This window comes from Megalobrama amblycephala, linkage group LG1, assembly GCF_018812025.1.
Source record: "Megalobrama amblycephala isolate DHTTF-2021 linkage group LG1, ASM1881202v1, whole genome shotgun sequence".
NCBI lineage: Eukaryota > Metazoa > Chordata > Actinopteri > Cypriniformes > Xenocyprididae > Megalobrama > Megalobrama amblycephala.
In genome coordinates this window covers 2,046,290-2,070,950 of record NC_063044.1, presented here as the reverse complement: position 1 = coordinate 2,070,950, position 24,661 = coordinate 2,046,290, and the positions used below count along the sequence as shown (strand labels likewise).

The window sequence follows — 24,661 nt, the reverse complement described above, 5'->3', positions numbered from 1 at the left end:
AATAATCTAACATTTTCTAACGATTTTTTCATGCCTTTAGATGAGAGCTAGGTATGTAAAGTTCCTGATTTTGCTAATTTATCGTTAATTTATTCAAATATAATTTAGTTTAAACATTTTACGTTAAATATTTAAATATATAAGGCCCTTAAATTCAAGACCCTATTCTTTGTTTTATAAAATATAATAAGTGGGAAATCACCTTTTATGGAAATCACGTACGTATTTACTACGCTACCACCATACGTTCTCTGATTGGACAAGTGCTTTAACAACGTCGATGTTGATTGGCTATCTAGGTTACGATGAACGCAGACTAAGCAATACAGGCGTGTTTTACTAAAAACAAGCGCAAAACATTGAAACAGCGCCATTTTGGCTCAATTGGGCTCACAGTTCACTGCTTATGAGAACACCGAACGATTCATATTCGATATCACAACATTAACTCGCAATGAACGCTAAATCAGCTCTGGTTCTTTATTTAAAAGCTTCGCTCGAAATGCAGTCTTGAAGAATTGCGCTTGTGCGACAATGTTGCGTTAGGTTTGTGCAGAAGATACAGTGTTTACATTCTGTTGGTTCTCGCATTTACATGCTGACATTAGTCCAGTAAACGCCTTATTAATATGGACGGGTCGAGCCCACTTGTTGCAGCTGCCTCGGATGGTGACCGGTCCAGTTCGGAGGGAGAGTACACGGTAGCGAACGGACCTGATGTGAGAGACACCGAGAAACGGGAGGATGAGACGCCGATGGAGGCTGCAGGTGCGGTCGGGTTCAGTATCTCCCGTCTGGACACGCTGAGCGCGCTGAGACTCAACCGAACCCGCCCGTCTGCCGACACGGAGCTCCGGTATCTGCACTTGTTATGGAAGCCCGGTGAACTGCTACAGGCGGGACGGAGTTCGCCGGGCAAGATGACGTCGAGCAGGGTGAGGCGGCTGGGAAGAGCCCGGAGGAACATGGGGCCCATTGGAAAAGACCTGTATGGTGTGTGCATGAACAGAAATGTCACAAAATAACACATTACAACTGTTACATCTTGTCTAATAATATGTATACTGTGTACACGTTGGTTACCTCAATTATTAGACACTATAAAATTGTGTACCACACAAAGGTAACAGGAATGAAACTCTATATAAAAATGTATATGTTTTAATGAGTATGTGACTAAATATTAAAGGGTTAGTTCACCCAAAAATGAAAATTATGTCATTACTCACCCTCGTGCCGTTCCACACCCATAAGACCTTTGTTCATCTTCGAAACGCAAATTATGATATTTTTGATGAAATCCGATGGCTCAGTGAGGCCTGCATAGGGAGCAATGACATTTCCTCTCTCAAGATCCATTAATGTACTAAAAACATATTTAAATCAGTTCATGTGAGTACAGTGCTTCAATATTAATATTATAAAGCGGCAAGAATGTTTTTGGTGCGCAAAAAAAAAACGAAATAACGACTTATATAGTGATGGCCGATTTCAAAACACTGCTTCAGGAAGCTTCGGAGCACAAATGTATCAGTGTATCGAATCAGCTGTTCGGAGCGCCAAAGTCATGTGATTTCAGCAGTTTGGCAGTTTGACACTCGATCTGAATCATGATTCGATACGCTGATTCATTTGTGCTCCGATGCTTCATGAAGCAGTGTTTTGAAATCGGGAATCACTAAAAAAGACGTTATTTTGTTTTTTTTCGTGCACCAAAAATATTCTCGTCGCTTTATATTATTAATATTGAACCACTGTACTCACATGAACTGATTTAAATATGTTTTTAGTACTTTTATGGATCTTGAGAGAGGAAGTGTCATTGCTCCCTATGCAGGCCTCACTGAGCCATCGGATTTCAACTAAATTATCTTAATTTGTGTTTTGAAGATTAATGAAGGTCTTACGGGTGTGGAACAACATGAGGCTGAGTAATAAATTACATTATTTTCATTTTTGGGTGAACTAACCCTTTAAATGAGGTTTGTATTTTTTCATGTGTAATTAGCTAATTATATATCTTAACTTTATTATAAATCAGTGCTGGCCCTCTTCTGTCATTTTTGACTGAAAAATATTATATTTTGAAATGTTAAAAATCGTAGCATCGTTGGAATGAGATGACACTTGGTTACTTTTGTCGCATTAGCAATATGAACACACACCAAAAAAAACAAGGACATGATACGGACATGTTAAAGAGTCGTAAAAAAATAGTCACACTTACCTTCTTTTCGGTTTTAAATGACCAACATAGGAAATTAATGGTAAATACGAAAAAATACAAAAACTCAGAGAATCTTTTGTTGGTACAAACTACAAATCAGACACTGTGCAGAAAAAAAGTTTATACAAATGTGTGAAATAAAATCAAAAATACAGCCACAAAGCAGTAAAAAAAATGAACTGCAAGAAAGAGGTTACACTCTAAAACACCGAGTATAAAACCGAACCACACACTCAAACACACACTCACTTACAGACATTCACAGGCAAACACACACAACACACCATTATACACACACACACAAATGAACCAGTGTGTCTGTAACAATATGGTAAAATTGAGCCAAAACTCAAATAAGAGGTTGAAATCAGATCAGACCCAAATTTATTAAGCTGTTATAAAACACACCTGTTCATTTTTGTTACATTTTTTTATTGAATTTTGATGTTATGTGTGACAAAAAGTCCTCCTCTGTGTTCAGGTTTGACTGTAGTAAAATTAATGCAAAAACCGACACTTCAAATCAACATTTAAAAAAATCAATAAAAAAAAATCTAAGTAGTCTTTGAGAATGTCTAAGTATAAATCCAAATCCAAAACTTAATAAAAATAAGTGTTTGTGTCCAAAAACCACTAGAGAATTTATAAGCCACTTTATATAGAGCTCTATAGGAATCTAGTGGTTACACCATGGCATTGCATAAGTTCTTCTTTTTTTACTCTCACCAAATGGCACTAATCTGCCTTCAAAAAAATTGATTTTAAATGCATTGTCTCCATTTTAACATGGAATACTGCTTTAATTGAAAAATAATTAAAAAATATGTTAGAAAAAAAGTGTATTATTTTCAATGGGGAAACATAGCTAATAATTGTATAAATATTGCATAGTATCATAAAATACTCTCAAAATTTTATATAATAATCAAAAAATATTATTGAACAAAAATATATTACATTGGTTTTCCTGAAAAAGAAAAAAGTTACTTTTCAAGGCTTCGGTCACTTTTGACCGTAAAGAAGGCAAGTGTGCCTCCTAAAGGAAGAGGGCCAGAGGGTTCAAATCCTCATTTGTGTGAGCGTGTTAATCATCAACTCAGTATGTCAAAATAGATATTGTATTATATTAGATATGATACTCAGTTGTCTTAACCATGACCCAGAGTGTTCCTGTTAACCAATTCTTTATCGTTTTCTCCTCCAAGCTGTGAAGAGGCTCAGAGAAGCTGCCAACTCCAATGATATTGACACAGGTGAGGATCATCAGCGTGACAGTAGTCCCATTCCTACTTGATGCAATGATTTGATCTACAATGAAATTACAGTCTTTTATTATTCACTATCTTCCCCTCTTAGTTCGTAGATTGCTAGAAGATGACACTGATCCTTGTGCTGCTGATGACAAGGGCAGGACTGCCTTACACTTCTCTTCCTGCAATGGCAACGAGAGTATTGGTAAGATCAGACAAAACTGATTGATATGGACTTTTCATAGTGGCATTCATTGCATGATATGGTATTTTTATTTTGGTCTTATATGCAGTAGAAACAAAAACTGCATGCATGTCATTGCATAACAAAATATGTACCAAGTGGCATTTATTTTAAAGAAAAATAGCACAAGCACACTTGTGGAAAAACGGCACATAAACGATGTTTGGGTTTTAAATGATAAAACAATACATATACTTTTCAAAAAGACAATTTTACTGTACTCCACACGACTCTGGGGGGATAATAAAGGCCTTCTGAAGCTAAGCGATGCCTTTGTGTAAGAAAAATATCCATATTTAACACGTTATAAAGTAAAATAACTAGCTTTCGGCAGACCACCTTCTGTATTCAACTTACGGAAAGTTAAAGCGTAAGTGTTTTGAACTGCGAGCGGCGTTACACTTTCTTTGTAAATTGAATATGGAAGGTGGTTTGGCGGAAGCTAATTAATTTCTTTTATAACATGCTAAATATGGATATGATATTTGTCCTACACAAACAATTCGCTTCTTCACTTCAGAAGGCCTTTATTAACCCCCCGGAGCTGTCTGGAGTATTTTTATGATGGATGGATGCACTTTTTTGAGCTTTAAACAAGTGGTTTCCATGCACTGCCATTATAAAGCTTGGGAGCATCAGGGTGATTGTTAATATAACTATATAACCCTAACTCTGATTGTGTTCATCTGAAAGATTAAAGTCATATACACCTAGGATGGCTTGAGAGTGAGCGTAAATCATGGGGTAATTTTCATTTTAAAGTGAACAAATCCTTTAAACATTTTCCACTTTTTCTTTCCATCTCCACTTTTAACAATGTAGTTAAGTTGTTGCTGAGTTATGGTGCTGACCCAAACCAGAGAGACAGCCTCGGAAACACACCACTGCATCTGGGTAAGAATGTGCATAAGCACATTTGTTAGGTCTCAAATTTATTTGCACCATTATGTATGATTAAATCTATATTCAAAGCTGTAAGAAATAAGCTTACTCTGACTTAAATTGTCTTTTACAGCTGCCTGCACCAACCATGTGCCTGTCATCACAACCTTACTGCGAGGAGGTACGATTGATTTAGTATGACCGAAAAACCAATGGATCTAAATCTTATTCATTTGAGATCTTTCTCATAGTTCTTAACAAATTACCCCCAAAACCATTCAGTACTAGTTCAAACATTATGAACGTTCCCTTAGGTGCCCGTGTTGATGCTCTGGACCGCGCTGGAAGGACTCCTCTTCATCTTGCCCGTTCGAAGCTCAACATCTTACAAGAGGGAGACTCACGTAGCCTAGAAACCCTCAGAGGAGAGGTCACACAGGTGGTTAACACATGCCTGATATGCTTAATGCTAGGGCTGGGTACTGACACAAATTTCACGATTCAATTAGGGGTTGAACTGACTAGTCGACTTTAATGCTCTGCCATAATGCTTTGCGCTTGACTAGTCACCTATAGAGGGCTCAACAGGATAAGAAATCTTTGAAGTCCACATTCACACACTGTATCCAACAGTAAATGACAAATAAATGTATACTCTGAGAACTCTTCACAAGATATATTTTGATTATACCCTCTGGATGCTCGCTACTGATCTGGTTTTAAACAGCTTATTGTACACATAAGTTAATCGCCATTCTAAACTAATGCGCTGCTGCATTGTCACACACGCATACAGACATTATTGGGCACATCACATGCAGATCGCATGCACACAGAAACTTTAAGTAGCGCAGAAATGTATTGTCAACACTGTTCTGTCATTTATCAATAAAATAGCTTAGAAAATAAAAAGGTCTAGCATATATTTCTCACTATTAGTAGAGAGAAGCTGCCAGGTGGAATTAATTCACACATGCAATCGCTCTCTCATTAATGCATTCATATAAATATAATATTTACTCTGTATGTGATTTAGAACGAGCAGAAATCTGAGAAATATAACGAACCATAGACAAAAGAACTGATGAAAATAAGCTGTTATGTAGGAGCAGTAGCCTTGTGGGCAGCGCTGTGTCATATGCTTAAGCTGTGCACAAATCAACCCGTCAGTGTTGTTCGTTAATGACGTCATCAGCGACTAGTTGACGTCGACTCGACTTTCATCACATAAATGTCAACTATAAAAAATCTGAGGTTGTTCAAAACCAAGATTCAGTGTGATCTTGATTCACAAATTTGTGATTCGATTCAATTCCGATATTGATTTCATTTCAATATATATCAGGAACATTACATGGCAAATGTTCTCAAGGAAAAAAAATAACTAATGCTGTAAACTATACAGGGAACCCTGTCAGTTGGTATTACTATAATACTGAAAGTTAAAATTTACTGATTTGTATACAAACATGCAAATTACACATAAGGAAGTTTTTATAATATTAAAATAATGTTTTAATGACAAAATATTTCTACTCCAGTGTTTTGAAATATAAACATTTAAATTGTGGCTGCCTTTACTTTAATCTGCGAATTCATACAAAATGAATGAAATGAATTGCGATTGCATTTAGTAAATTAATCTTTAATTTACTTTAATTTTACAGTATTATTTACTGTTCATGACAGATTACATTAATGCATATAATGTTGAGAATCTGCAGATTTAAAGATGATAAATCTTTTTTTTTTTTTTTGATAAAGTTTTTTAAAAAATTACAGGTTTGCTCTGCTTGTTTGTAGGGCTGCACAGTTTAGCCAGAAATTATTTATTAATTAAATTAATTATTATTATTACTAACAAATAAAAATAGCTAAATACAAACAAACTAAGAAATATTATTATTGTATCGAATAATATCTAATAAAAAGAATATAATTTTATTTTACATTACAACTGTAAAATTACAAAACTAATATTTATGGCTGTCTTAATTTCTAGATTTTCAAATGTTAAAATATCAATATTTTGTTAGAAAACCACAGGGTGTCCTCAAAGCGAAGCACTTACTGTGAACCAAACTGCTCTGAGACACTCAGTGCCGTACTTCACTCTGAAACACGCAGGACTTATATTTATTTAACTAAATCGCAATTTTCATAATTTTACTAAGTCATACCATGATTTTGGTTTAATTTCGATTCTTCTTGCACTCTTAATGTTGACTATGAACGTCACTTTGTAATGACTACTGGGTAAACAACATAATCCGCTGGTTTCACAGACAAGTGAAAGTCCTAGATTAAAATGCATGTTTGAGCTGTTTTAACTGAAAGAAACTTTCACTGACAGATCTTAAAATATGTCAGTGTCATTGTTTTGATACACACCAGTAATGTTTTTTTCTAGGGAACATTTATAAAAGTTACTTAAATGTCCTAATTGAGCTAATCCTAGATTAGTCTAAGCCCTGTCTGTGACACCAGGCCAATGTCTCCTAATTAATATTAATGAGCCAGACTGATAATGTTTATAATATGCCCCGCCCACACTTTTCAGATTGTTCCTATGCTCCTGATGTACTGTTCATGCTTGTGTATGTGCTGTAATGGAAGATGAACCAATGATCTCTGGATATGTCTGTAGATCATTCAAATGCTGCGGGAATATCTGAATATAATGGGACAGAGTGAAGAGAGAGAGAAACTAGAGCACATCTCAAACCAGCTGCAGAACACCCGCACCAGAGAGCAGGTACGGCTCGCACACATCTAGGATCGAGCTTCAGAGTGCATGTCAGCGGCTCAGTTATACTTCAGGAAAACAGATTAAATAATAAATATGCATTATATTAACCCTTGTATAGGGATGCATTGATAATGAAATTCTGGCCATATATCGATTAGCTGAGCCTGATAATCATTTTCACGTTCTGGCCGATAACAGATAAATGGTTGATGTTATAAAAACGTTCTAATTTGTAAAAAAGTTCCCTGTCTTTTGATATCACTGTAGCTTCAGGACGTTGTAATTCTTTCATGTGATCCGCAGGTGGACGAGGTGACAGACCTACTGGCCAGCTTCACCTCTCTCAGTATTCAGATGCAGAATATGGGAGACAGGTAGAGATGGACTGAAGAAAAGACTTGAGAAGATGGCTGGGAAAATAGGAAAAACTATTTATGTATGACATGGCTACATATATATATATATATATATATATATATATATATATATATATATATATATACAACTGTGTAATTATGGTTATTTAAATTCAATTTCAACTGAGAACATGATGAACTGCCTTTTATTTCTGTTCCTGGAACAATTCCTTCCTGTTATGCCTCTATTGTAGCTTATTATGTCACTGTTTACTGTATATCCATTTTTGTAAGTGATAGCCAAATAAATTACATAATGCCAAGAGTGTATGTGGACTCTGTCTTTGAATGCAATGATGTAATAATATTAACACTAAAGTATAAACTGTGCATATCGTTTATATTAGTAAATATTGCTAATTCATACTATTGTCAGTTTTTTATTTGGAAAAAAAAATGGGTGCTTTCATTGTTGTAATGCACTCTCTGGTCTCAAAGTCCCTCCTCCTCATCTTTGGCTGCTTTGTTGTTGACTCCCATCAAAGATGGCGTCGCGCGCCAACTAAACCCACATCCTACCCGAGGTAATATTTCACTGATTTTTGCACAACATCTCTGATATCTGCATATAAATTGCATGCATTCTGTGCCATTTTTGCAGTGCAGAAGAAACCCATAAAATTGCATGGTGAGAACGCTCGGTTATTTGAGTTGTAACCCGATACCGGCCTATGTGCACCGCAGCCGCGGGTCTGCGCGCGCTGGACGATCCGTCAGAGACGCGCGACACGTCCGCAGCTGCTCGAATCCACTTGAGCCGAAACAGGGAAGCGCTGGATCCTGATGAAGCGAGGGGAAGGGGGTGTGTGAGTGTGCATTTCTTCAAAAGTAGGCGGGAAATGTTCAATAATGAGTGTCGAGGCAGATCTTTTCGTTCGTGTTGTTGGGATTCCCGCGAATGTCACTGGAAGCTGGACTAAAGTTGAGGCTGGAGGAAAGCTGATGTGTGTTGAAGAGCCTGATCTGTCACTAATGAGTGTGTGTGCCTTCAGTAGCACATCTTCAGAGTTCTTTAACATTTCTGCATGCAACACTAGTAGAACTGGAAGAAAGCTTTTACTTAAATCAAAAGATGTTTTGTTTTTTCCAGTATTTGTTCCTTTCATTTATTTGGTTTTACCTTTTTTAATATGTTAAGCATCTGATTTTATTTTATTTTATTTATATAATAATTTCTATATCACATAGTGTTCTAAAGAAAGCTTTTGTGGCATTTAGTCTATAATCAAATCTTTTAGCATATAATCCAGACTGCCAACTTTTGAGTTCAGCTTTGGGAGGAGGTTTGGTGTCGATATTGAATCGATTAGATCTTGATTCATTTGGATTATTTACATATTATATGGACTTTTCTCAGAGGGAAAAAAAAAAAACTGTTGTAAATTATACAGTGTCAGCTCGTACATTATTATTAAAGGTTAATTAACAACTGATTTGTATATAATTGCTATATATAAGGCTGTTTTTTATATATAAAAATAACATTATTATAACTTTTTAATGGTATTAGTGTAAAAATATATTGAATATGTAATATTTTGTTTTGTTTTTTGCACAGTGTTCCTTTCTAGAGTATGTTTCTCGCTAATTCTACAGTTTATGGACACTGAATGGCTTTTCTGAGGTAAATGTAACATTTTATCCACGGATGAAACTGATAGAGCGATTACATGATATATTTTCAGTAGGTTACTGGATTTTTCCAACATATCCTCCGATGTTCATTCATTATTTTGTGCTATTACTAGTAGTAAAATGAAAGAGATGATCTGCCGATCTGTCACGCCACATTAGAGCGTCAAAACAGCATTTATTGTTTGAATTTCTTAATTGTACAAAATTTGAAATATCCAAAAGTAACCTGTTCTGTCTTATCTGTCACTGCGTTGTTCGTGTCCTTTTTGCTCTGCAATGTTTGTTTTTTTCACAGCGTGAGAATATAAACGCGGAATGCTTGAGATTTGGCAGTCCTGATATAATGTTTCTTTGTCTTCCAGGAGAAAAAAATATAAATGTTAAAAATTATAATTCTAAAACATGGAAACAGAATTATTAGTTATCTAAGCTGGAAAGGTCTTTGTTTTTAAAATGCTTTGTTCAGGTGTTTTTTTTATACTGAACTTTATTTTAATTTGTTTTTGTGCATTAGAGTCACAAGACTGACCAGTCCCACCTTAAGAGCCAGGACTGACCATGGCCTTTGAGGAGATAAAGAAGAAAGGAATGATGGGTAATGATTGTCAGACAAAAGCACGATAATACACTCTAACTTGTTCTTTGAAAACCTACTGTGAAACTGTTTTACTTGTAGATATTTCGGGGATGGAAGGAGAGGTCGGTCTTGTTGCGGGTCGCAGCCAAAGAGAGAAGAGGCGCTCGTATAAAGATCTGTTAAGAGAGGAAGAAGAAATCGCAGCGCAGGTGCGCAAAACCTCCAAGAAACACCACAAGGTAACAGCAGGGAGTTACGGTAACATCTAACATCAAGTTGCATCATATTAACAAGAGGTTGACATGAATTATTGCTGTCCATTGATTTTATCAGTACATATACTGATCAGGCAGAACATTATGAGCACTGACAGGTGAAGTGAATGACACTGATTATCTCTTCATCACGGCACCTGTTAGTGGGTGGGATATATTAGGCAGCAAGTGAACATTTTGTCCTGAAAGTTGATGTGTTAGAAGCAGGAAAAATGGGCAAGCGTAAGGATTTGAGCGAGTTTGACGAGGGCCAAATTGTGATGGCTAGACGACTGGGTCAGAGCATCTCCAAAACTGCAGCTCTTGTTTGGTGTTCCTGGTCTGCAGTGGTCAGTATCTATCAAAAGTGGTCCAAGGAAGGAACAGTGGTGAACCGGCGACAGGGTCATGGGCGGTCAAGGCTCATTGATGCACGTGGGGAGCGAAGGCTGGCCCGTGTGGTCCGATTCAACAGACGAGCTACTGTAGCTCAAATTACTCAAGAAGTTAATGCTGGTTCTGATAGAAAGGTGTCAGAATACACAGTGAATCGCAGTTTGTTGCATATATTCGGCTGCATAACCACAGACCAGTCAGGGTGTCCATGCTGACCCCTGTCCACCGCTGAAAGAGCCAACAGTGGGCACGTGAGCATCAGAACTGGACCACGGAGCAATGGAAGAAGGTGACCTGGTCTGATGAATCACGTTTTCCTCTACATCACGTTGATGACCGGGTGCGTGTGCGTTGCTTACCTGGGGAACACATGGGACCGGGATGCACTATGGGAAGAAGGCAAGTCGAAGGAGGCATGGTGATGCTTGGGGCAATGTTCTGCTGGAAAACCTTGGGTCCTGCCATCCATGTGGATGTTACTTTGACACTTACCACCTATCTAAGCATTGTTGCAGACCATGTACACCCTTTCATGGAAACGGTATTCCCTGGCTCTTTCAGCAGGATAGTGCACCCTGCCACAAAGCAAAAGTTTTTATGAATGGTTTGAGGAGCACAACAGCGAGTTTGAGGTGTTGACTTGGCCTCCAAATTCCCCAGATCTCAATCCAGTCGAGCATCTGTGGGATGTGCTGAACAAACAAGTCTGATCCATGGAGGCTCCACCGCGCAACTTACAGGACTTAAAGGATCTGCTGCTAACATCTTGGTGCAGATACCACAGCACACCTTCAGGGGTCTAGAGGAGTCCATGCCTCGACGGGTCAGGGCTGTTTTGGCAGCAAAAGGGGGACCAACACAATATTAGGAAGGTGGTCATAATGTTATGCCTGATTGGTGTATGTTCCGTAACTGTGTTGTAGATTCTAATGATATTAATAAACACGCAACTTGATGTTATGTTACCTAGGTAGATATGACATCTGGTCTGAGAAGGATTTGGACCAGTGTTTTTCCTCTCAGGCCACTTGTCATTGACTCTTGCTTAGGGATGCTTCGATCACTCGGCTGATTATCACATCCTATGACTCGCAACTTGTCTGATCACATAAACTGACAAAAAGCCTACTATTTTAGGGCTTCAGCATCACTTTCCTGTCATCACCCGTGTGATAGTTTTAGAAGTGTCAAGAAAAGATGAAAAATGTATGTGCCTCCTCAGTCTTCCTCAAGTGTAAGTAAAATAATAAAAATGCTGGTTACAAAGTGAATTCAAATATCTTTATTAAATAACTCCCATAGCAGTAGCAGCTGTTTCCCCAAGCTCAACAAAGAACAAATATTAGCTTTTCCAACGAAATGAAAAGACAAGGAGTGACGAGTAATTCTAGTTATAAAACTGTAATGAAAATACAGAAATTATATTAAAATAATTTAATGTGCAATATTTGGATATTATAATATTTTTTATATTATTATAATATATTAAAATGACTAAATAAAATATAAATAACAATAAATAATGGCAATTACACTAATTAAATATTGACTTAATAAACAAAACTGTCACATTTTGTTTGATTATATGTATAGGTTATATTTGAATGACATTAAGCCTTGTAGTTTAGTTCCTCAGGTTTATGTATTTTAATATGGATAATATTTTGTGTGGAAGCCTACTAGTTTTTTTTTAGGCCTATTAAAAATGTCTGATTTAAAATGTATATTTTTGTGTCATTAAAGTTGCACTATGTTGATGGTTTTCTCGGGACGTTGCGCACATACGTCACTCACCCATGCGTGACTCGTCATATCCACAAATAGAGAAAAGTTGCTCCGGTTACTTTGACACGTGTATGTTGTGTGAGTGGCATAGGTTATTTGTCACATCAAGTGAGAAAGGTTGACATGGAGCAGCTAAATTTCCAACCTCCGGGGAATTGACCCTTTGCAGGGAGTTTGATTGACAAGCGATCTAACCAATCAGAACGACAAAGCAGTCAGGAGTTAGATTAGGAGTAAGATTAACCTCGGTGGACTTAAACTTGAAAAATGGTGTGTACTGACGTCTTTCTGCGGTTGAAACAACATTCCTTCTGATGTTCATTCATGTTTATTTGATGCTATAAATGAACTAGTAGGAAGAGATGATCGGTTCATGAGCCTCTTGAGCTGAGGCGCTACAGCGATCTGTCACGACACATTAAAGAGCCACAAAACGTTTTTTATTGTTTGAATTTCTTAAAAAACTACACAGTTTGAAAGCTGGGACTTTGTTTAATATCATAAGTAACCTGCTCTGTCTTGTCTGTCGACGTGTGGTCAGTGTCCTCTTTGCTCCGCGATGTATTTTTCACTGCGTGTGGCGTGGCAGCGCCACGGCTTGTCGGACAAAGCAACCGTAACTAAGGGGGGCGGGTCTTTGCGAAGGGTTGATTGCCCGTGTTAAAAAACATCAACAGTTACTCTACATGAACTCTAGAGTTCATTAACAATTACAGTAATAACAATTATCAATTATATAACAATTATCAAAAATTGTATCGTCTGTAAAACACTGATCAGAGCATCCCTACTCTTCCCATTGTAGCAGTAGAATTAGATCAGTAACCATATGTGGATTGTTTCCTCACTAACATTATCTTTCTGGTACACATCATTCTTGTTTCAACATGCACTGTTGTCTTTTTAGGATTCTGACCTTTTCCTATTAGGAGGAGATTCTCACAAGAAAAAAAAGAAGCACTTGAGTGATGAATACTATCACAGAGGTGAGGAGTTTTCTCTTGTTTTAGAGGCAAAATTAGCTCTGTTCAGCCAACACAAAACTGGGTGAAATATTGGGTCATATTTTATTATGTGGATCATAAATATGGGTCAAATTTATTCCTTTTTTATTTTATATTACATTAATATTTTATATTTTTGTGTCCATATTGTGTGTGCGTATGTATATGTGTGTATATATATATATTTATATATATATATATATATATATATATATATATATATATATATATATATATATATATATATATATATATACACACACACACACACACTGCCCTCCAAAAGTTTGTAAATGCCCTAGAAAAGTGGGGTTTTGGACAATTTTGGCATGAATCCTTATTAATTTGTGATAATTTTGCACTGATAAGGGACAACACAAACTACGAAAACATATTTTATTACATAAACAGTTTATACATAGAAAATTTTTCGATTCATCAAAATATGCACCATTAGCAGCTATCTGACCTAAACTGGGTTCTAATTGGTTCATTGTATCTAAACTTAATTGGTAATCAATTGTTGAAGCTATTAAGGTGTGCTGACCCAAAAATCAATACAAACCTGGGCCAAGTTTAAACCAGTAACCAGGCATCACAGCTGGCAAAGGGGCATGTCTGACTTTCACATGTATATATTGCCATTATTATGTAATCAAAATAAAAAAATGTATTGCTGGTCTTCAATGATAATCTACTTTAGTACTTTAATGTATTTGCATCAAAAAAAAGATAAGGATTTGTGCTGATATCGTCCAAAACCACACTTTGCCAGGGGTGTTTCCAAACTTTTGGAGGGCAGTATATATATATATATATATATATATATATATATATATATATATACACAAACACAAGACAATATATGTTAAATTAAATAAATATTAATTTAATAAATTAAATATATTTGAAATACATATAAATATTAATAATTATTATTATATAAAATATAATTCTCAATAGAATCGTCTTGAGCCAAGGAATCGGAGGAAAATAGAACTTTGTTTCTTGCCCTTACAGTTCAAAAGTTATTAGAATAAATATAAGTGTAAATTTGGACAGTTGGTGGCGCTAGAGGGATTGAGCTAGAGACTCCAAATTTGCCATGGTGACAGTTCAGACTAGCCTCTATCAGTGTGCCAAATTTCATAACTTTCCTGCAAGCGTTTCTATGGGCTGCCATTGACTTTCTGAGAAGAAGAAGAAGAAGAAGAAGAACGCTAATGAATACAATAGGTGATAAAAAAGTGACAGACTGCAGCTTTAAAATAGTTTCTAAACTCTCCCCACAGACCATCACAGCTCTGGTCAGCCACCCCACAAGAAGAAACGCAAGTCTTCAGATCCCTCCCTGTCCTCTTCTCACCCGTCCCAGTCCACAGATACAGCCATGGGCCTCCTGGAGGCCATCACCTCCCCGCTGGCCACGGGCTCTGACCCCACCCCGCACTTCTACAAAAAACCCTCCTACCCTCCCCACGCCTCCTCGCACTCCTCCAAAGACCGCAAACAGGACGGTGGCTCTAAGAGCAGCCACTCCTACTCGCACTCACGTCCACCCGGCTCGTCCTCGTCTAAAAAGCATTCCTCCTCTTCAAAGTCACTGCTGTTCCATGGAGGAGCTGGAAAAGGAGAGCCGCTGACGCTCTGTGAAGCTGACGGCCTGAAGATGAAGCTCATCCTTTCTTCAAAAGAGAAGAACGAAGGTGTAGGGACTAATGAGGGATTCTCCTTCCCGGTCCATTCTTCTTCCTCTTCAGGTGTGGTAGGCCATCATTCGTCCTCCAGCTCAAAGAAAGGAGGGATAAAGAAGGAGAAAGACAAAGACAAAATGATGTCGAAGCCACCAAAGAAAAAGCAGCACAGCCGAGAGCCGTTGCCTGTGGTGGGGAAAGAGGTGGAGGTCGTGGGTGAGTGAGAACTTACACTTTTCACTGTAATCTGTTCATTAATATCAGGTCTACTGATTAATGACATTGGTGGATCTTTAAATAAAAGCACCCAATAACTATATAATAACTTATTTCATTAATTGTTTCAATAAATAAAATTATATTTAATAATATCATAATAATTAAATAGCCATTTGTGTTTTATAAGTGAGAAATGTGTAGAAAAACAAATGAAAACAAAGATATATACACTACCATTTAAAAGATTTGGCTCAGTAAGATTTGTTTTTGGAAAAAAATCATACTTTAATTCAGCAAGGTTGCATTAAATTAATAAAAAGTTACAGTAATGACATCCTTTGAACTTTCTATTAATCAAAGAATCCTGAAAAAAATTATCAGCATTTGTTTTCAACATTGATAATAATAATAAATGTTTCTTGAGCATCATAAAATCATATTAGAATGATTTCTGAAGGATCATGTGACACTGAAGACTGGAGAAATAATGCTGAAAATTCAGCTTTGACATCACAGGAATAAATTCAACATATATTCAAATAGAAAACAGTTATAATATTATATTATAATATTTTACAGTATTTCTATTTTTTACTGTACGATTGATCAAATAAATGGAGCCTTGGTTTAGATTTAGATCAACAACAATGACAACTTATCACAAATATAATGGCATAAATATCAATAATAGTAATATTTTTTTTAAAAAAGAAATAAAAAGTAATACTTTATTATTATTACGTATTTAAAAAATACGTTTTTATTGTTGTCATCTGATTATATATTTATTATTGTGTCAAAAATCAGAAATAAAACAATATTTAACCCAACGAAAAAAACTATTTTTTGCTGAATCTATTTTTCTTTAACTGAAACATAATCTGTGTCGGTATGTGTCATAAAAAGTCAAAACTGATCAGTCTTTATTTGTGGTGTCTGTATAATGACAAACTTTCAACATCCATTTGTCCAAACGCTCTAAAAAACAAACAAATTAAATCCTCACAAACACTAACCACTCATTTTCTGGTTTTGTTTGCACCAAAGTTGTTTTGATCTTCTGAACGAAAACAAAATCACCGTATTTTTACTGAATAGTGATGCTAGGATGCTGTGGGCGATTGCCAGGGTGTTTCTATGTAGTTGCTAGGATAGTGTGGGTGGTTGCCAGGGTGCTTCTATGTCGTTGCTAGGGTGTTGTGGGTGGTTGCTATGTACAAGTAGCACTTGAAAGTTTGAAATTTTCTGCAATTTAATCTATTTTTAGACCATCATCTAAGCCTTAAAGGTGCCCTAGAATTAAAAATTGAATTTATCTTGGCATAGTTGAATAACAAGAGTTCAGTACATGGAAATGACATACAGTGAGTCTCAAACATCATTGCGTCCTCCTTCTTATGTAAATCTCATTTGTTTAAAAGACCTCCGAAGAACAGGCGAATCTCAACATAACACCGACTGTTATGTAACAGTCGGTTTCATTAATATGTACGCCCCCAATATTTGCATATGCCAGCTCATGTTCAAGCATTACACAAGGGCAGCCAGTATTAACGTCTGGATCTGTGCACAGCTGAATCATCAGACTAGGTAAGCAAGCAAGAACAATAGCGAAAAATGGCAGATGGAGCAATAATAACTGACATGATCCATGATATCATGATATTTTTAGTGATATTTGTAAATTGTCTTTCTAAATGTTTCGTTAGCATGTTGCTAATGTACTGTTAAATGTGGTTAAAGTTACCATCGTTTCTTACTGTATTCACGGAGACAAGAGAGCCGTCGTTATTTTCATTTTTAAACACTTGCAGTCTGTATAATTCATAAACACAACTTCATTCTTTATAAATCTCTTCAACAGTGTGTAATGTTAGCTTTAGCCACGGAGCACCATCAAACTCATTCAGAATCAAATGTAAACATCTAAATAAATACTATACTCACATGATCCGACACATGCATGCAGCATGCATGACGAACATCTTGTAAAGATCCATTTGAGGGTTATATTAGCTGTGTGAACCTTGTAAATGCACTGTATTATAGTTGAGAGCTCGGGGGGGGGGGCAGGGAGCGCGCGATTTAAAGGGGCCGCAGCCTGAATCGGTGCATAGTTAATGATGCCCCAAAATTAGTAAAAAAATTAATTTAAAAAAAATCTATTGGGTATTTTGAGCTGAAACTTCACAGACACATTCAGGGGACACCTTAGACTTATATTACATCTTGTAAAAAAACTGGTTCTAGGGCACCTTTAACATGAATTTATTGCGGCGTTAAATGTGTGTTTGTATTCATCAGGTCATTACGGCGGCTCTTACGGAGGCATGGGAGGAGACAGCTCCTCTTCAGGAGGAGAACTAGAGGCCGGCGAGCTGGTGATTGACGACTCGTACACACATCTTTCTAAAAAGAAGAAAAAGAGCAAGAAGAGCAAAAAGAAAAAAGATAGAGAGCGAGACAGAGACAGAGAGAAAGGATCCAGGGAGAGGAAACACAGCAAAGGAAGTGGAGGGAAGAAAAGCTGTCCAGGTGAGATGCATTTTAGTTTCTGTAAGGCACGACATCCCAGGTGATTTGGGTAAAAAATTTAACTAATAGATGATATAATATATGAACAAACCCTCTGTGGAAACCTTCAGAAAAAAGTTAGATGTACATGCTACTAAAGAGGGGATTTCTGGCTCAGTACATGATAAAAAAATGCATCTTTTAAAGAACGTTTTCTCAAAATGTGTATTGTAAATTAAATCTTACAGATGCAAATAGATAATGTGTAATAAAATAAACACTTAAAAGTGTATTTGTGATGTTTTCTTTCCACTACTCTCATAACATTTTATGATAGCCCAAAAACTCCAGTGGATGAAAAACAATCACTGCGTCTGAAATTTGAATACTTCCCTATTATATAGCATGTGAAAAACAGTATGCAACTGGCGCTGGGGGGTCATGTGACTGTAACAACATGGTGGATGTAATATGTCTGGATTACATTCATACTACCCATATTCATACCCATACTCAGACAGTATGCGATTTCGGATGCCTGTTGTGTCTTGTCTTAAAGGGGACATATCATGAAAATCAGACTTTGTCTTTGTTTAAGTGCTATAATCGAGTCCCCGGTGCATCTACCAACCCAGGAAATGTGAAAAAGGACAACCAATTAACTTTGTTTTGGCAAGCCTATCTGCAAGCATGTGAAAAAACAAGCAGCTTATTCTCATTATAATATTACCACCCATTAATCTGCACATTTCCACCCATGGCCACATCATTTTGTTTTCGCAAATGAAAACGGTGTACCAGTTCTAAGGCCATGGCAAAAGTTTGAGCAAAGCATGCTAACTGTTCTGTTGTTGGCTGCACAGATGAGCACAAAACACTATTTAGAGTCCCGTTAGCTTGGAAAGCCTGCGAGTTGACCCTGTAAAGCTTTATTGCTAAAAAAGGAGCGTTTCGGTCTGAGTGACATTTAAGAAAAAATATTAGATAATTCACAGCATTTGATAGCAATCATAAACATTAGCCTGGTGTGTATGTGTGTATGGCTTTGTTTGGCAAACAGGTAGTGTACGCTATGTATAGTGGGCGTCCATACGGGTTTTGCACAAAAGATTAACATGACGGCACATGCTATTGGATGAGTTGAATCATCTCCACAACAACTACACAAATGTATCCACTGACCATTCAGAAACATCCAGTTTCATTCTAAAAGTTTTAACTTCTTCCTGAGTCTCTCCATCAGTGTCCGACTCCGGTTTGTAGGTTGAACACCGTTACTGACAATCCTCATTTTGGCTGCGTGAGATTCTCCGGCTTTGTTGTTGTTGAGTATCCAAAGCACGAGCTGTTAAAGCTCCTCCCTCTTCTGGAAAGCGTGCTGGGAGCAGCAGCTCATTTTCAATTAAAGGGACACACTCAAAAATGGCGTGTTTTTGCTCACACCCAAATAGGGGCAAATTTGACAAGCTAATAAATGATCTGTGGGGTATTTTGAGCTGAACCTTCACAGACACATACTGGGGACACCAGAGATCTTATGAAAAGGGGTCTCCTTTAAAGCTAAAACCGATTGGTTGTTGTTTTTCATTTTACCGTGGTTACACTGAATCTAATTTTACTGAATTTAAACTTGTCTCTCTCTGCTAATCAGGTGATCAGTCTAGAAGCCACTCCCATTCTCACAGCTCAACCAATCACAGCTCTTCTGGTGGCATGTACGCTATGGCTCCACCCACCTCGTCCCATCACCATCAAAGCATTGAACTGATGGGTGAGAAGAAGAAGAAGAAGGAGGAAAAGGAGAGAGAGAAACATGACAAGGACAAGGTAAATTAAATCACTTTCTTAGACCAGTGAAAACACCTTGAGGTTTGATTTTGGCAGTCATTTTAATGTTCTGTCCTTCATCCTGTCAGCCGAAGAAGAAGAACACGACGGCCTATCAGGTGTTCTGTAAAGAGTACAGGGTCAATATCAACGCAGAGCAGCCTGGATTAGGTGAGTGCTGTTGTTCTCTGCTGTTGTTCTCAATCATCTCTGCTGTTCCATGATTGGTTGAATTTTTGTTCTTTTTCTGCTTTAGTTTTTGGGGAGCTGAGTAAGAAACTCGCAGAGGTGTGGAAACAGCTGCCTGAAAAAGATAAACTGGTCAGCACCTTTTACTTTAACTTTATAGATTTCAAATAAAAAATCACTTAATACATTTTACTCCCCATCCTGAAGTAGCACTCAACATGATATCAAAATCGTAATACATGTTATTATTGTGCAGTTTTTAGAGTCTTTTATCTAAATGTAACTTGCTCCATCTCCTTTTCCACTAATGTCACTATTAATATTAACTAATTATTTAGTCATTGTTTCAGGCTATTGTTATGGATAATGTATTGTTTGCCAGTAAAATTAAAATAGTTAACATATCAATATAATGCTGGTTAGTGCTCATAAAGAGGCCAGTGTAATTTAGTAATATTTATATTAATAAATATTATATTAAAATTAATATATATGTATATTAATATTTTGAATTAGCTTTTAGGTCTTCAGTTTTTTTTTTTTTTTTTTTTTTTTTAAGTTTTAGTAATTGTATGTGCTTTTGTCATATAGTAAATTTTTTTATTATTATTTATATTTAGCTTTAATTTATTATATCAATTTTATTTTAGTTTGATCAGCTTATTTATTTTAGTGTCCAGGCAGCATTTCTAATTTTATTAGTTTTTTCATCTAATATTTATATTTTATTTCAGCTTTATTTCAATTATTGAAAGCCATTTTTAATAGGTTTTTAGTTAACAATAACAAAACTGAAAGTTGCAAATAATTTGGCACATCTCGACACGATCTGAAGGAAAAAACAAGTGAAATAGGTCGTTTCATGTGGACTTTAAACATAATGGCAGCGTTTTGTAATTTCGGTCAAATGTGGGACAGTGTTACATATCCTCTCTTTCTGTCCTCTTTCTGACACGGAAGGTTTGGAGACAGAAAGCTCAATATCTCCAGCACAAGCAGAATAAAGCTGAAGCTATGACCGTCAAGCGGAAAACCTTAACAACCTCAGACAGTAAAAGTAAAGGTAAATCAGTTTTTCTCAGTTAACTATCTTTCACATTTAATTTTTTATGAATGTATCAACACATTTTTGTATCTGCTTGTCTCAGGCTCCAGTAAAGGTGTCAGTTTAGGAGCAGGATTGGCCCCTCAGGGCCGCTCGTCTCTGGGTATGTCGTTGTCTCCGGTGCGGGTACCTGACGTGGACCCCATAGATGCAGCAGCTCACCTGCAGCTGCTGGGCGAGTCCCTGTCTCTGATTGGACACCGACTTCAGGAAACAGAGGTTTGTGTTTAAGGGCCTTTTAACATATACACTGATGAGCCAAAACATTCTGACTAGTCACAGGTGAAGTGAATATCATTGATAATCTCCTAACAAGCCTACATATTAAGGTCTGGGTAGATTAGATGGTAAGCAAACAATCAGTTTTCATAATCAACATGTTGGATGCAGGAGAAATAAAGAGCTGAGCGACTTTGACAAGGGCCAAATTGTTATGGCTAAGCGACTGGGTCAGAGTATCTCTGAAATGGCGAGGCTTGTGGGCTGCTTTCCTTCAGCGGTGGAGAGAATTTACCAACAGTGGTCCGAGGAGAAACAAACCGCAAACCAGCGACATGCTGTTGAATGAAGGCTATCCTGTCTGGTCCAAGCAAACAAAGTCTACTGTGGCACAAGTCACACAAAATTTTAATGATGGTTATGAGAGGAATGTGTGACAACACGCAATGCATCACAGTCTGCTGCGTATGGGGCTGCGTAGCCCAATCAGAGTTCCTGTGATGACCCCTGTCCCCCGCCAAAAGCGTCTATAATAGGAGCAAGAGCGTCAGAACTGGACCTTGGAGTGGTGAAAGATGGTCGCCTGGTCCAATGAGTCCCATTTTTCCTTTACCCATGCGGAGGACCAACAGCATATTAGGCAGGTTGTCATAATGTTTTGGCTCATCATTGTAGATCATCTCTGTAACATCTCTGTTCATCCTGTAGGGGATGGTGGCGGTGTCTGGCAGTCTTTCGGTTCTGTTGGACTCTATTTTATGTGCTCTCGGTCCATTAACCTGCTTGACGGCACAAGTCCCCCAGCTCAACGGCTGTCCACGCAATGTCCTGGTGAGGCACACACTTTCACACACTGCAGTTTTTTATTATGGGGTCCCCAAAAATGAACTTGTTTTCTCCAAAATATCTGCAAAAGCTTTTTATTTGCAATTCAAATGCAAAGTTTATGATTTCAACTCCTCTCCTGACCCTCACCTACTTTTTTACAGTCAAATACTTTGGACAACATCGCTTACATAATGCCTGGACTATGAATCTCTTAAAAGGCACTTACATGAGACTGTGTTACATTTGGACACATTCCCAGAAGCACCAAACAGAGGACCAGAGTTGTTTTTTTTTTAACTTTTTCTGATCAATGGACATTCTTAGTCTCTGACATGTTTTTAAAAATTGTATTTAAAATGTTAGTCATTTTTTATTGTACAAAAAAAAAAAAAGATCCTATTTTAGAGGACACTTTTGAAGTTTCCCCTTTGTGTTTGTGTTAGCATTTTAAATTGTGTTTGTGAGTATATGTGATCTAATTCACATGCTTTTTATACAAATATGTGCAGTTTAATTTTATGGCCCAGTGTTGTTTTTTTTCTAATTTAACGTTGACTTAATTTATATCAACAGCAGTTTAACTGCGCTCTCATCATTTTAATGTCTTACATATTGTATTTTTGTAATGTAAATGTTGTAATAATATACAGGGGTTGGACAATGAAACTCAAACACCTGGTTTTAGACACAGTAATTTATTAGTATGGTGTAGGGCCTCCTTTTGCAGCCAATACAGCATCAATTCTTCTTGGGAATGACAGATACATGTCCTTCACAGTGTCTGTGAAGGACATGTATCAGTATGTTTGATCAAATAAATGCAGAGATTAAGAAACTACTTTCAAAAACTACTTTCAGGACATGTATCTATCCAACACTATATTGGCCAGTGTTTCAGTTTCATTGTCCAACCCCTGCAGTTTTCAAGTTTTAGCACGTTTACAGGACAAGCATGTATAAAATCATTTTAAAGGTGCACAAAGTATTTTTTTTTCTTTTAAAAATGTTTTATACCTCAAGAAACACATAGCTCATTTTACAAATATTTTTATAATAATGTACACTTACATGACATGAAGACCCCAGGTCTTCCCCTGTAAGCAGGTCCCACTTCATGGTAGCCACCATTTTGAAATCACATGAACAGATGAATACTACTCACATCTTGCTAACCTAACTTTATCAAATATGCCTGTGAATATTTTACAGTGGCATCAATTGACGTTTTGCTTGATGCAGTGTCCAACTTGATAGGTATCAGTAGCCGTAAGATATTTACTGCACCAACTATTTAGTTCACCTTTAAAGTGATCATTTTAAACAAGTGATTATTGGTAGTTTTTAGAAGATGGAAAAATAAGTAAAATATATTTGCATTGATATATGTGCATTTTGCATTGACTTATTTCCATTAAAACTCAAAGATCTTAAGTGGGTTTGTTGTTATAAAAGAGTTTTATAAATAAATTTTCATCATGTGCACACATATAAAATATTTGGACATGTACAGTACCTGTCAAAAGTTTGGAAACATTAAGGTTTTGTAATGTTTTTGAAAGTAGTTTCTTAATCTCTGCATTTATTTGATCAAACATACTGTAAAAAAGTAATACTGTGAAATATTATTACAATTTAAATTAGTAAATTAATGATGATGCTGCTTTGTAATCACAGGAATACATTTCATTTTAAAAATATTACAACAGAAACCAGTTAAAGGTGGAGTAAGTAGAATTTCAAAAACACTGTTTGGAAGTTAGTTGGGCTGACACCAACAACAAACGCCTAACCAATCAGCATTAGGGTGAGTGTGACGACCGAGGAGAGTGAACGAGCAAGAGGGATATTTGAAAAAAGAAAAAAAACTGCAGAAAGAGAGATGGGGCATAATACAAAAGAGCTCAAAAGAATATCACTAGAATGAAGGTTTATGACTGGGCATGCGCTTTAGGACCCGCGTTAAGGCCTTTGCACACTGAGTCCAAAATTTTTGTATGCGTTTTTCCGTATTCGTGATCCTAAAAATTCATCAATTGCACACTTAGACCAATGCGTATTAATGAATCCGTTGTGAAAAAATTTGCAAAACAATACAAAATGGAGTCTTCAAGCAGTGAGCATGATTTAGTCTTTTCTTAAAAAGAGAAAAAGAAAGAGGAAATATTGGGTCCATCCAATCCCGAGATTGCATAGAGAGGAAGGAGAGTTCACCTCATCAAGGAACTGTGTGATTATCCCGAGCGTTTCAAAGTTTACTTCTAGATATCAGTGGCTCAGTTTGATGCTTTGCTAGTAGGGTTGCAAAGGGGTGGAAAGTTTCCGGTAAATTTCCGGAAACTTTCCACGGGAACTTAACCTGGGGAATTTTGGAAATATTCCAATTTGGAAACTTAACAGGAATTATGGGAATTAATTAGAAATTTTGGAAAATTTATATAAATGTATAATATTTATATAAAATGTATCATATATAAACATAAATATAAACATTTTGTTTGGTCATGACATGAAATTTCTTCTTCACATTCAATTCTAATTTAGGAAATATGTAAAATAAATCTTTTTATTGCAGCAATTGTTATGTGTTAATTATTTCAGTGTCACATGATCCTTCAGAAATCATTCTAATATGCTGATTTGATACTCA

The 24,661-nt window shown here is 36.6% G+C and overlaps 2 protein-coding genes across 13 annotated transcripts; both read left to right on the top strand.

Annotated features, from left to right (window-relative positions):
- Nucleotides 1-354: 354 nt before the first annotated feature.
- ankrd54 (ankyrin repeat domain 54) lies at nt 355-8,036 on the top strand. Its single transcript, XM_048160658.1, has 8 exons — nt 355-993; nt 3,433-3,480; nt 3,584-3,682; nt 4,544-4,615; nt 4,737-4,784; nt 4,918-5,042; nt 7,251-7,358; nt 7,656-8,036. The coding sequence occupies exons 1-8, from the start codon at nt 630-632 to the stop codon at nt 7,728-7,730; spliced, it is 939 nt and encodes a 312-aa protein (XP_048016615.1). The 5' UTR covers nt 355-629; the 3' UTR covers nt 7,731-8,036.
- A 133-nt stretch (nt 8,037-8,169) lies between these two features.
- hmgxb4a (HMG box domain containing 4a) lies at nt 8,170-23,445 on the top strand. Of its 12 annotated transcripts, none has more exons than XM_048159871.1 (15): nt 8,170-8,292; nt 8,375-8,570; nt 9,327-9,392; nt 9,918-9,998; nt 10,080-10,219; nt 13,323-13,401; nt 14,712-15,329; nt 17,637-17,867; nt 19,498-19,673; nt 19,763-19,844; nt 19,930-19,994; nt 20,823-20,925; nt 21,011-21,186; nt 21,895-22,017; nt 22,176-23,445. In XM_048159871.1, exons 4-15 carry the CDS (start codon nt 9,962-9,964, stop codon nt 22,218-22,220), a joined length of 1,875 nt encoding a protein of 624 aa, XP_048015828.1. In that variant the 5' UTR covers nt 8,170-8,292; nt 8,375-8,570; nt 9,327-9,392; nt 9,918-9,961; the 3' UTR covers nt 22,221-23,445. The 12 variants fall into 12 exon arrangements, with proteins under 12 accessions (XP_048015828.1, XP_048015748.1, XP_048015904.1 ...); XM_048159791.1 differs by having other exon boundaries at nt 8,370-8,570; XM_048159947.1 differs by having other exon boundaries at nt 8,370-8,574.
- The last annotated feature ends 1,216 nt before the right edge of the window (nt 23,446-24,661 follow it).